The sequence below is a fragment of the Zeus faber genome (genome assembly GCF_960531495.2).
Source record: "Zeus faber genome assembly, chromosome: 11".
NCBI classification, from domain to species: Eukaryota; Metazoa; Chordata; class Actinopteri; order Zeiformes; family Zeidae; genus Zeus; species Zeus faber.
Genome location: NC_137205.1, coordinates 22,979,685 through 22,992,689, shown reverse-complemented (window position 1 = coordinate 22,992,689; position 13,005 = coordinate 22,979,685). Strand labels below are relative to the sequence as shown.

Below are 13,005 nucleotides of genomic sequence, written 5' to 3'. Positions count from 1 at the left end.
GACTTTAATTGACGTCAACTACCACCGCACAAGGTCACCGCTTCACTTTTTTCTCGCTCCAGTTTCCAGAAATATGGGGCGTCTTGATTTTGTTTTTTAAAAACACGCAGATTGACTCCTAGTCGTGGGAATACGCCGCCCGGGTCCCTGCACGCGATTGTAAAAGTCCACTTTTTTTCTTTTGTTCAGGACTAAACTACAAATCGGCGTTTTTGTTCCGGTGTTCAGTCTCTGAAAAGTTTGAATTGCTTTCAGTTCCGCAATAAAAACAAAGAACAAAAAAAAGAAAATAAATACAAATAATAAAAACACCACGTTGGTTGTTTCACCGACCACGCCGACCACGAGCGAGCCGGTTTCACAGGACGGATGTTGACACGGGGTTCCTGCTTCTTCCTTCCTCATTGCTCTGCAACTCGAGTTCAAAGAAGACAGTTTCATAGAAGGAGTGACAGAGCACGTGCGTGCGTGCGTGTGTGTGTGTGTGTGTGTGTGTGTGTGTGTGTGTGTGTGTGTGTGTGTGTGTGTGTGTGTGTGTGTGTTAAATAAGCCGTTAACGGTCTCTGGCGGTTGCGGTAAAGAACCCACAATGGGCGAGGAAACAAGAACAGGCTGAGCAGGACTCGGCCACGCCGACGTAGCTTTAACATACCTTGTTTTTATTAAACATATAAATACAAATATTTCAATTGAGGAAATGAACAGAGTAGTTGCAGAGAGAGGAGCCCGTAAAAGACATCAACAGTTTCTGACAAGTCACTGAGAATCGACGAAACCCTCCTCTGCAGACCCCAGCACACAAATTCAGTTTAGTCCAATTTTTCGTGGGCGATTGGGAGATCGGGGTCACGGTGCCACGACACACACACACACACACACGCTTCTGGTGCCAGATGTGTGTGCGGAACGGAGGCGTATGCGAGCTACTTTGACGTGGCCTGAAATGTTGTCGTTGACCCAGATAAGGAACAAATTTTGTAACGTTGTCACAGTTACACATGGACGCCCGGCTGAGCCGCCGCAGCGCCGGCTGAACTCCGGGAAACCACGGCGTTTGGCGCAGAATGCGGCTGCATTAAACCCGCAATGCCGTCAGGAGTAACGAGTCAAAACCGGGACACTAGAGCATGAAAACAACAAACGGCGCCAACGGGCGTTTAATGAGGAACATAAACGTGTTCATCAAAGCTACACCGACCGGCGCTCCCAAGGCCGGGGGGGGGGCGGTCTGTCCGGCAGCTTTAAAGTCTTATTGGACAAACGCATCGTGGGAAACGCTGCTTGCGGTGCGTCGTATTCATTGTGAAACCAAAACTTCTGCCGGCAGTTCCACTTCCGCCCGGACTCTGGCGGCATTATCCCATCTGTCTCAGGCCAGACGGAGCGTCTTTTTCCGCAGTCCGCTGGCAAATTTGTGTTTAAACACATTTTATTTTGTGTATAAAAAAAACAAAAAAAAAACAAAAATAAAAAAAAAACGGGGGTCGTTTTGAGAGCGTATTTGTCATGCACGTGGAAGAGCCGTTCAAGTAGTCAATAGATTTCTGTGTAAACTTAATCTGAACACTTATTTTGGTTCCACTACTGGACTAAAAAAAACATCCTAATATTAATTTAAAAAAAAACAAAAAAAAAAACCATTTTCACTGTACTGATAATCCGTGATGTAATCCCCTTTTGGACAGGAATTGCCAGTATGAAGCACCAGGAGAGACCCCTTCTCTCTCTTAAAACCACTGATCCTGTTGATAAAATACAGAAAACATTCGTAGCACGTTGGGCCATTCGCACCGAGGTAGGAGTGGTTCGGCTTCTGCAGGTTGTGTGGAAAATCACTGAGTTGGACTCCGACCCCCCCCCGCCCCTCCCGCGCGCTACCGCCACCCCCCTGACGGAGGCGTGGCGGATGCTTTGGCAGCTCCGTGTATTTCAAAATAATTGCAAATCACATCGGTTGTGTGCGCAAATTTGTGAGTCCTTTGCCTGTGTGTGTGTGTGTGTGTGTGTGTGTGTGTGTGGGCGTCACCATGCATGAAACCATTTGCAGCTTTTGTTTGTGCTCTTGTCTTGTCTTGTCTTCATCTTTTTATTGTTTTTTTTTTTTTTGTTTGTCTGTTTTTGTTTTTACAATTGAGTGTACATTTGAGTCCCGAAGCTCCCCATAAATGTCACCAGAAAAACCGCGCTGTTATTTAGAAATCTGGAAAAGACGAAACAAAAACCGAGGAGGGAAAAAAAATAAAGAAAAGGAATCCCGCGTGACATTGCCAAGTCGGGCTGTTTCGACGATCATAAAACGGGTGAAAGTGTCCCGTTTTTTTAAAGAAAACAAACCAAAGAAAAAAACTAAAAAAAAACTACGATACAAACATGCCAGCACTCTTGTCTGGCTTATAATCTTACAAATGATCAATTTATTGCAAAATATTGTTGTTAGGATTCATCCGTAACTGGAGTGACGTGGGTTTTTTTTGTTGTTTTTTTTCTTTTGTTTTTTTCCTTCCCCAAAACCTTATCTTAGTGTTGAGCGTGGAGCCACCACTCGGTAGAAGAGCATGCGATGCTTCCGGGGCTGCAGTCCTTATACACGGTCTATATCGTATTCACACTATACACAGAACGTATACCACAAAGTAACGTGTGGAAACACGAGGGCTGTTTTTTGTTTTATGCCCAGGGCGTCAGAACCAAGAGTCACTGCGGTTTCCCAACTCGGCGGCGTCCTCCTCGTGTGTTGGTTATTGCCGGCTTCCGCTCGCACATCTTCCTCCGTCGCATGGCTTGAGCCTCTCTGAACCCGATAGCAGAAAAAAGTAGGAAACCAAACAAAAACAACCCCCCCACCCCCCCTTACAAAAGAAAAGTTGCAAGTTCTCTTGTGTCGGGTCCTGGGCTGGTTTGTTTTTCCTCTTTGCCGCTGATGACAAATACAAACTGCGCTTCCCACAATGCCGCGGGGCACTGGGAGACTTCCAGCTTGGCAGGTTCGGTAAAAAGCGCTCCTCCGAGGCTCGTCCCGGGCCGGGAGGACGTGCAAAGAAGAGAGAGGAAATCTGGTTCCTGTAAAGAGGAGACCACTCAACGTCCTTTTAGAAAAACAATAAAACAAAAAACAAGTTGCTAAATAACTCCTCCCCCTCGCAAAGACACACCCGCACGCCACCGGCCTCGTCTTCCTTTAAAGCCAAACTCCAGCAAAGGCCAACCCCAAGGCCCCTGCGCCCCGCCCAAACCCCACCCGATCCCCTGCCGTCCCCCACCCTCCCGCCTCCGGTGTCTCATCTCTGGCCGTGGAGAGCAGTGATGACGGGGGTCTGCTGGGAGCTGCTGGTCTGGGACACGGGGGGCCACATGGGGGGCTGGTGCATGTGGTGGTGCATGTGGTGGTGCGGGTAGTGGTGCGGGTAGTGGTGGCCGGTGGGCGAGGAGGGGGGCAGCCAGGACGGCTGGTGGCTGGGCGGCGACGACGCCCAGAAGGAGGAGTGCGCCGGCGGGGAGCAGGCCACCATGGCCTGCGGCGGGGCGCCGCCGCCGCACTCGGACGCCCGGAGCTTGGAGAACATGGTGATGGCGTCGGGGAAGTTCGGCGGCGTGGCCGGAGTGTTCCTGGGAGTGCACATCTGCGGAGAGGAGGGAGCACGAAATAAGAGAAGTCAACCCTGTTCATGCTCTTTTAAGTCACAGCTTCTCATCATCATCATCATCATCATTATTGTTGTTATTTTGGATTACGGAAAGGATGCAACGACGTCTTTTAAAAGAACTGTCTGTGTACAAGTGCCCTGCCGCCCAGCATTAGCTCGCGAGTGAACGTGTGCCAGTGCCGTTTCTATAGTAACAAGGCAAGACATCCTCCAACACCCTCTCCGCGTTCTGCCACATTAGGCAGCCGTGGTCCCCGATGATAAGCTCCGACCGTTTTCTGTCCGCGTGACGTCACTTTCTTCTGGGTATAAGTTTGAGCTTAAGTAAAACGGTGGCTTGGAAACGGAATCCATCTCAAACCGCTCGGCAAGAGCGTTTGTTTGGACAGCTGCGAAAAGAGCAGCTGACAAAAAGAGCAGGCCGTTGTATCGCCTGGGGCTGCTTTGTTTTCAGTTTAATCACATAGCTAAGTCTTTGTCGGGGCGGGGATGCGCTGTAGATCCGAGAGGAGCAACGAGTCCCATGACCGTCATTGTGTAAAGAAAAAAAAATATCTGGTTTTCTGGAATGTCCGACATATTTGTCAGTCTCGTGAAAATTTATAGGGGGTATTCTCCGATACAAACATTTATGTTGGGATGGCATCACACCGATGACACCAACGTTCTACTACTGGTGCATCTACAGTACTAGAGCTGTGCAAAACAGACAGGACTTTAACATTAGCCTGTAAAGACGGTTTCATAATGACTTTCAAATATTTACCAAGACTAAATATTATGACTGTGAATCAATATTAAAAATAAAAAGCACACACGTGAACTGTGTGAGGGTTCAAAAAGGTAGTGGGGCTGTTGTCAGTCAAAGCACAGAGATAAGAACAAACACACACACACACCGCCATGGGTCATCTGGCAGCAGTAAATAGAGGTGGACAAGTTTCAGCCTTTCTGCGGGTGGCGAACACACACACACACACACACACACACACACACACACACACACACACACACACACACACACACACACACACACACACACACACTAACACACACACACACACACACACACACACACACACACACAGTTTCCTCTGCCCTTATCTGCTTCATATGGATTAACCTCAAGCGTCATCGTAAGGACTAAAGGACCCAAGGAAACAGGAGCTGCATTAGCCCAGACCCGTTCCGTCTCCGTTTAAACTCGCAGGGATCACGGACGAGGCCGGCTCAGACAGAGTCGGAGTCAGACAGACAGTAAGTGAGTCAGACAGAGCGGCATTAAAAGTTAAACCCGGCAAGGTGAGAGTCGAAAGGGAATGTATTTAAAGGGCTTTCACGTGCACGGTCAGCGGCGCCGCGTTAGACCGGTGGGAGGCCGTCGAAAGAGCGACCGGACGCCTGGTGAACGTAGACGACGATTCCGAGACAAAGGGTCACGATTTGATTACATTTCTGCTCACGTTTCATCTATGACTATGGTAGTATTTAATTGAAGGGAAAAATGGGTTCCATAACATGCAAACAAGGTCTCAATATGACCCTTTCTAAATCGCTCAGAAATGGAAACTGTAGAATTGAATCGTATCGGAGTATCGTGTTTTTGTTTTCTTGTTTTATACTCAGCCCTATTCAGCTCTAATCTGTGCCGTTTCATTCGGGTTGTTCCTCCTTCACACTTTTTCCCAACACAGCTCTCTGAAGACATCCCTGCTCCAACCAGCAGCATTCATGCATCACACACACACACAGTATACAGACGTCTCACACACACACACACACACACTATACAGACGAGACACACACACACACAGTATACAGACGAGACGCACGCACGCACGCACGCACGCACACACACTATACAGACGAGACACACACACACTATACAGACGAGACACACACACACACAGTATACAGACGAGACGCACGCGCGCACGCACACACGCACACGCACACACGCACACACGCACACACACACACACACACACACACACACACACACACACACACACACACACAGCCTCGGGAGCTATGATGTAATGGCACCGCACTCTAAATAATAACAAACCCGGAAGGACAGAGGGAAGGAAGGAAGACAAGAGAGAAAGGCAGAGAAACAAACGAACAAAGAATGAGGAATAGACTAGGATCATTCTTTTAAATGCTAATAACCGTGTCGTTACATTCGCTCTCAATAACAAACACCTGGGCCTGAAGCGCCTTTGGTGAAAGATGGTCGGCGCAGCTCACAGACAGAGATGAGAGCGCTCGCCATCACTCAGGAAGAGATCCAATAAGACTCCAATAAATTTTTACATGACGACAATTAACATGGCACAAGTTTGTGAATTCAATATGTCCTGTTAAACAATCCGACTCAGGTTGGTCACATTAAAGTGGTAATCCACGAGGTTGTCTGTAGCCCCCCCGCCCCCCTTCCCGCAGGGAGACCGTAACATTGCTGTGGGGGTGTCCACCCAAGGCAGTAGGTCGTCATTAGCACATTAGGCTCCTTTACAGAAACGTTCCGTATGGAGTCTGTTCCAACATAGATGACTGTTACGGCTGCATTGCGTAATGCTCGCGCGACAGGCATCTAGTATCACCCGAGACCAGGCGACAGAATTGATTTCATTTTTCGACCGTCCGGTCTCGGCTCCCGCCGCTGACAGAGACAGAGCACCCCCCCCCCCCCCCCCCCGGACACGATAACTTCCATTGCATGCTTCCATTCCCACAAACTTCCATGGTACTACTTTGAAACTGGGTGAAATTTACGGAACGACTTCCAGACCAGCCCCCTTCCCACATGACGCCGATACGGAACAGTTTTTTCAGTGTTAGTGGGAAAGGGGCTTCTATCGGGTGGGGGTGAGAATACCGGCAATATTCTTCCACCATAACATCCAGGGTCACCCAGCCTTTGGCTTCCTTCTGATCCATCGATTTGTTTCTTGGCAAATGACGATTTCTTTCCCACAAAAAAAAAAAAAAAAGACGACCCCACCACCAACAATGGTAACAGCATATGTGAACCACCGCATTTCTAAAATCGGCAGGAGCAGCCAAATAAGTTGGAAAAAAACCTTGCGAGAAGGAAAATGAGATTCTTCCAGATTCATGTTCCTTTGTGTTTTTTTTTTTTTTTTTTTTATCTCTCAACATATTTTCAAAGCCAAGTTTGATTTATAAATAGAAGATAAATGTCAAACCGTGGAGTGAAATATTCCTGTTAGATATCATTCCTCCGTATTCCATGTGACGTGAAGTCACAATGTGAAACCGTTTTCATCGAGTTCAACCTTTAAATCTAAACGTGTTTTATACACACACCTGGATCCATTGTTGTGTAAGCGGCGTAACACGCCAATGAGAGAGGTGACGTCACTCCCGTAAACAAGACGCACCCTCGTCATTAACAAGCCATAACTTAGAAAAAAACATTGGCTTGATTACGCACAAGTGACGCTTTGTTTTGAAGCTCTGATTCTTCACTTTCAAATGAGGTTAAAAAAGAGGGTGAAACGGCACCAAAAGTACCTAAAATCTACGGTGGGCCACATACTGTATAGAGGAGCACATGCATAAAGCAAAAAGATTGAATTGCTTTTTTTTTTTTTTTAATAAAGTCCATGACAAATAAATACGGGATATTTTGACAAAACAATCGCACGGATTACCCCTTTAAATGTTCAGTGCGAAATTAGACCAGAACCCTAATACGACGGGCCTCGTTTTCTGAGACGTCTTCCTCCGTATTGTTTCATAATTAATATACACTGCAAAATTTTGCGTACTCCGACATCTTAACACGGACACTGAGGAGTGATAACAATAACATCTATTTATTGCTCGGCCCTTTTGGTAAGTGCACGTTGCTCCTGTCCGGCTGCAGCTGTGCCATGAATCAGCCTCCACTGACAGCATGTAATACAGCCCTCAGGTCTGTTTTTCTCCTTTCATACAAGCGAGGGAGTGGGTGCTTACCATCTGGTGGTGACTGGGGATGTTGGCCTCCTGGAAGAACGAGCTGAGAGCAGTCTGTGGAGAGAGAGAGAGAGAGAGAGGTTATGTTCTTATGTGTTTGAACATTTACAGCAACTTGAATTTTCATTTTATGCGCGCGCACACACACACACACACACACACACACACGCATGTTAGCTGGGTCACATGACCGTTAAAACTATTATCCCCCAAAGTGGGATGCAAAGCCGGGCTTATAAATGACACAATGGTCCAGGACACTCGTTAAATGAAAACTAGATAACTGCAACAGGACGTGCAGTTTGCGACTGGGACAGGGGACCATTTTGATTCTGGGGAAGATACCGAAACTGCTGATTTATTTTCACATGAACCAAGGGCAAAAAACAATCATGTTTTACTCATAAAACAGAACCGAAAAAAGGCTGTCTTCATCTATTTACTTCCCCCACAGCCAAGTCCGCTTTTACAGCTCAAGGAAAGAGAGGGGGAGGGAGACTCGAGAACATAACGTATCTTCCCACTATGACCAGGAAGTGACTCGGCCTCCTTGATATGAATCCAACCACAAAAGAACGTAAACAACTCTGTGACCTCTGAACCAAAACACAGCACACACAGACTCCAGACCAGCCGTCGTATTGTTTTGTTTTTTTGCCAGCAAGGAAGCAACGCTCCTCTGGACCCTGACTAACACGTGATTCATGTCGGGTGATTGGAAAAAAAGATTGTTATGTAGCTGATGCCACTTTTCCTCTTGGTGGGAAAGGTTCTCAACGCCAAGGCTGAGAACACACTGGGATGGAAGGGTCCAATTGGAGGAAGGGTTGACTATTCTCTAGCTAATCCATTGTTGTGGAGATGGGATAGAAAATGGAGAATTACCGGAACATAAGTGGGGTTTCAAATGTAAACCTTGGTGGTGAATGTGGTAAACACCACTGCAATGTCAATATTGTATATGTGCCTTTCACACTTTTGATGATGAAACTTCCTTCAGGTCCAATTCATGTGCTCGGAGAAAGAAGGGTAGTCAAAAGCTCCAGATAAACAAACTGACAAAAATGACAAATGATTATGAAGAAATCCTATTATAATATTCCAATAAAGAAATCAAATCCAGAGCTTGTTATTTTGGTAAAGAAAGTAACTTCAAACATACAATACAAAGCCTATTATCGGTAGAGAACCAATTTGACACAATTCAGTTTTAAAGTAAGGGCAACTTGGTCTGTCAGGTATTAAGTGTGAACTTGTTTTAACACGGAGCGGAGCCTCTGAGTCCTCCCAAACACTTCAATTAAACCATCCCCCCCTTTCCTCTCTCTCTTAACCCTTCCCCCCCAATGCACAGAGCGCTTCCTTGTTTGACAACAGCGGTGGTAGTGCAGGAATGTCTGCCGCACAACGTGACACACATAGCAAAGCCTCAAAGTGCTTTGCTGCCATTGTGCAAAGGCACACTGAACCCGCACTGCTCTCATCTGACACAGTTTTGTTTGGACGCATCAATCACGGACGCCTCGCAGTCCGTTTGCATTCCTGCTCTTGACAACACAAACACTCGGAGCGGCGGAGCCGCAAACCGACAGACAAGCATGTATGTTTGAAAAAAACCACAACACCATGTTTAAATAGGCCTTTCAGCAGCTACAGGATCCCAGTAACAACCACAGCAGAGAACAAATCAACACAGGGAGCAGACCTGAGAGCCAGGCTAATGCTTATGTAATGTGACAGTGCTCTGCTGGTAGGAATACCATGGGCATGGAAAGAAAACAGACGGGCCAGCACAAGTAGGAAGACTAGTGAAGTGGAGAGATGATCGGAAATCTTAAGGAAGGGGAAGGCTCAGCCACAAAGCAAACAGTTAACCCCAAAAAGGGAGGGTGGAGAATGTAAACGAGAGTTGACATCAAATCTCTGTGAGCCTTCCTTTTCACAATCTTTCCTTCAACGAGACGACAGGCCTGACGGACACAACTTCACGCACGGCGTCTTTTCCCAGCACATTCGGTTCGTACGATTGTTATCAATCCCCACTGTGTGATGACAGTAAAGCAGCTACGATAATGAGGGATGGAGTGGAACTGAACGAAAAGGCTGTGAGGGGAGCTAGGGACTGAACATGCCCATGGCCAACACTCGCTTGCCGCCGGAGAGCTGCCAGCACGAAAGCAGAACACAGAGGAAATGAGGCCACTGCTGCCTCACAGACAGGAACAATAGCTTGTTAGCTACGGCACGGCCCAACACTGAACGAACTGACAACAGTGTGGATGTGTATAACAACTGCAGCAGCCAGTCACCGGGAAACGGATAATAAAACACAAAATACTGTGTTTATTGGCTTATAAAAACCTCACCGTCTTCTCTGAAAAACAATAACAAAACCAGGGGTTTTGACAATGGTACTTAAAGGCACATTCCTCCACATAGCAATGTCAATATTGGATCGTAGGAAATGATTGTGTTGCCAACATGAACTCTCCAAAGAATGAGCGATGGTATCAGTAGAAGTACACAGGAAAATGACATACAGCTGGATCCCCACTCATATAGGAAGAGCCACAACTATAGTTTGCAAGATAACAAGCGTGGCACACAACGTAGGGGTCTTGTTTTGGTTGAAGTCCACAGTTATATATCTTAGTACATGTACTAACTTAGTGCATCCAAAGATCCAGCTCATTCGTATTGTGGAGGATAACAACTCCTCTACTGATAAGAGTCCCAAGCGGTGTTTTCCTACAAGGCCGACCCTTCCACAACTTAGTGGACCAGGAAATAGGCCCTCACGCACGACGATCCCGGCCCGAGGCGCCCGCAGGGATGGGCGCCTACCCGCAACATTTCCACTCCAATCAATCACACTTTCTCAAGAGCGACGATGCCGCGTTGAGCCGAGCCGCCCCTTCGACGGACCACCTGGACCAGCCCGGAGTCCAACACTGACCACGGCAACAACAGCAGATAGGTCATTAGCAGGAAACACGGTGTGCTGGGGGAGGAGGGGGCACCATCTGGAACCATAGGGCTTCATGTCAAAGATCCTACAGGTGTCCCTCTGTTGTCCAGAAGCCGCGATGAATTTTTCAAACTGCTACTGGGAAATTAATATTCTGCGGAGGGAAGCCAATCACTTTTACCTTGTGACATTGGAATTTAAATTACTGGGTGGCTAAGTAATCTCAAAATGATGGCGCGTGGTATTTTCCGTCTTAACATTTAGCTCAAACTGCAGACAAAATGTCTAGTGCAGAAGCTCACAGGGTACGCTGCAGAACTTGCCAGAAGGAAGGATGAGAAAGGAGAAGGTTAGATCTCAGGTTTCTGCATGAGAACAACTAGAAGGTTAACGCACCTAATCAGTCTATATATAGCCGGCCCCCTCGAATACATGTGAACAGGACTCAGATAAATTTTAGATAAACCTCACAGCAGCAAGATTATATCGTCTGTTGATGTTATGAAAGGGAATATGATGTGACTGTTGTTCAGGTGTAACCTTTATTTATAAAGGTAAAAAAAAAAAAGACCCGTTGAGATCGGGAGCTACTTTGCAAGAAAGACCTGTTCACATACATACAGAACATACCTACCTACAGTACACACACACACACACACACACACACACACACACACACACACACACACACACACACACACACACACACACACAGAATTGAGGTTGTCACTATCAGTAATGTAATAATGCAATAACAGGGACAGCTCCCGTTAGAATTAACAACCATGGAATCGAAAATACGACAGCAGGAGGCCATTTTAGAGGATGTGTATCCTCCTCAAGGAAACTGTAATCACATAGGGGGATATTTCGTAATGCCGCTCTGCAAACAAGCCAAACCTGTTCAGTAAAACCAAGTATTGGTAGATGTGGGTGTTCAGGGGCGACAGGGCGGTGTTGTCAGACCGTCTTTTAGGGTGAAGCCTGGGAAAGCTGACACTGGGCAGACATTGGCGTTCAAGTCAATAGGATGAGTCAAGGTTTGTTTTTATGAACATTTCCCCGCCGCAGAGGTCATTCGCTGGCAGACACGGAGAAATCCCGTGAAGAACGTAAACAGAAAGGGGCCAGTGACCCTGGCACCACGTCCACGCTGCCACCCAGCCCGCGGTGGAAGTTTCACTCCGTCTTTGGGACTCGACTCTCGGCGAGTCACTCGGTTAAAAAAACAACAACAACAACAACAAAAAAAACAAACAGATTTGTTCTATTCTGCGACTTCTTTGTTCGTTCGATTCCGTTCGGAGAGGGAGGGTTTCCGGTGAACGACGAACTGCCGGTCCCGGGGTTGCGGACGGAATTCTCACAGGAACCGCACGGCGCTCTCCGCGTGAGGGCTCCCACGGCCGCGGCGTTACATAACCGCGATTGTTTGAGCGGATCGCGATCGTTACGATTATCGTGTTGTCAAGTTCCAAGTTCAGTGGCAATTTTAAGGTCGACGTTAGAAATGTCACACACGGAAAAAAAAAAAAAATAGGTGACTTCCCTTCGGTTGATTTGAGGAAAATTAACTGTCGAGTGTTTTATGTCCAAATGTTCCTTGTCAGAGGACAGCTCTTCTGCAATACACGCATCACACTGTTATTGTTACTCCGCTATTTTGGTGAAACGTGAAAGCCATCGGCGTGGTCCCAGGTAATTATTTGTGAGTAACAATTCGTGCATGGACGATCGACTCGCTTGCCGGGGTCACTCCCGACGCCCGATCATTAAAAAAATAATAAAAATCGTTCACTGCCAACAACGTCAGGTTAGCTATTGTGTTCGGTTCGGTAACTAGTGTGCATAATCCCCGGGTGTCGTTGAAAATACATTCCACTGCGTATATGTATGAACGTATGTATATGTATGTGACGAATAAACCTCTTGGATCTTGAAAAATCGTCCTCGGGTCTCGCGTCACTGTGTCCCGCTAGCTGCCGTTAGCTAGCCCGGCACGCGTGGTAGCACGGTCCGGTTCATAACAAGCCTTTCACCCAATCACCCAATTTATCATTCCGGCTGTTTACATAAATTACACAAAAAAAAAACCCCAAAACAAAACAAAGCGTGTTTACCCACCTCGAACTGCCAGTGGGCCGCCTGGAGGAGCTGCTTCGCCTGGTCGGCGGCGCAGCCAGCGGTCAAAACAAACTGGTTGATCATCACTTGGTGCCTGAGTTCGTCCATATTCACCGACATCACAGCTCATACGCAACACGAGTTGCTTTGCAGTCGAATGGGAGGACTCGCGAAGCAGGGCGACGCTGCTGCTGCTGCTGCTGTTTGTTTTTTCTTTTTAATTGTTGTTATTGTTGTTGTTATGATCCTCGGTCCAAACCCCTCGAACCTGCCTTCGCTGCC

General features: G+C 47.2%; 1 protein-coding gene across 1 annotated transcript; it reads right to left on the bottom strand.

The window, feature by feature from the left end:
• Positions 1-3,278: 3,278 nt before the first annotated feature.
• ubald2 (UBA-like domain containing 2) lies at positions 3,279-13,005 on the bottom strand (the record flags this gene model as incomplete). Its single annotated transcript, XM_080009186.1, has 3 exons — positions 12,724-13,005; positions 7,632-7,685; positions 3,279-3,620 (listed from the first exon to the last, which is right to left on the bottom strand). The coding sequence occupies exons 1-3, from the start codon at positions 12,841-12,843 to the stop codon at positions 3,279-3,281; spliced, it is 516 nt and encodes a 171-aa protein (XP_079865312.1). The 5' UTR covers positions 12,844-13,005.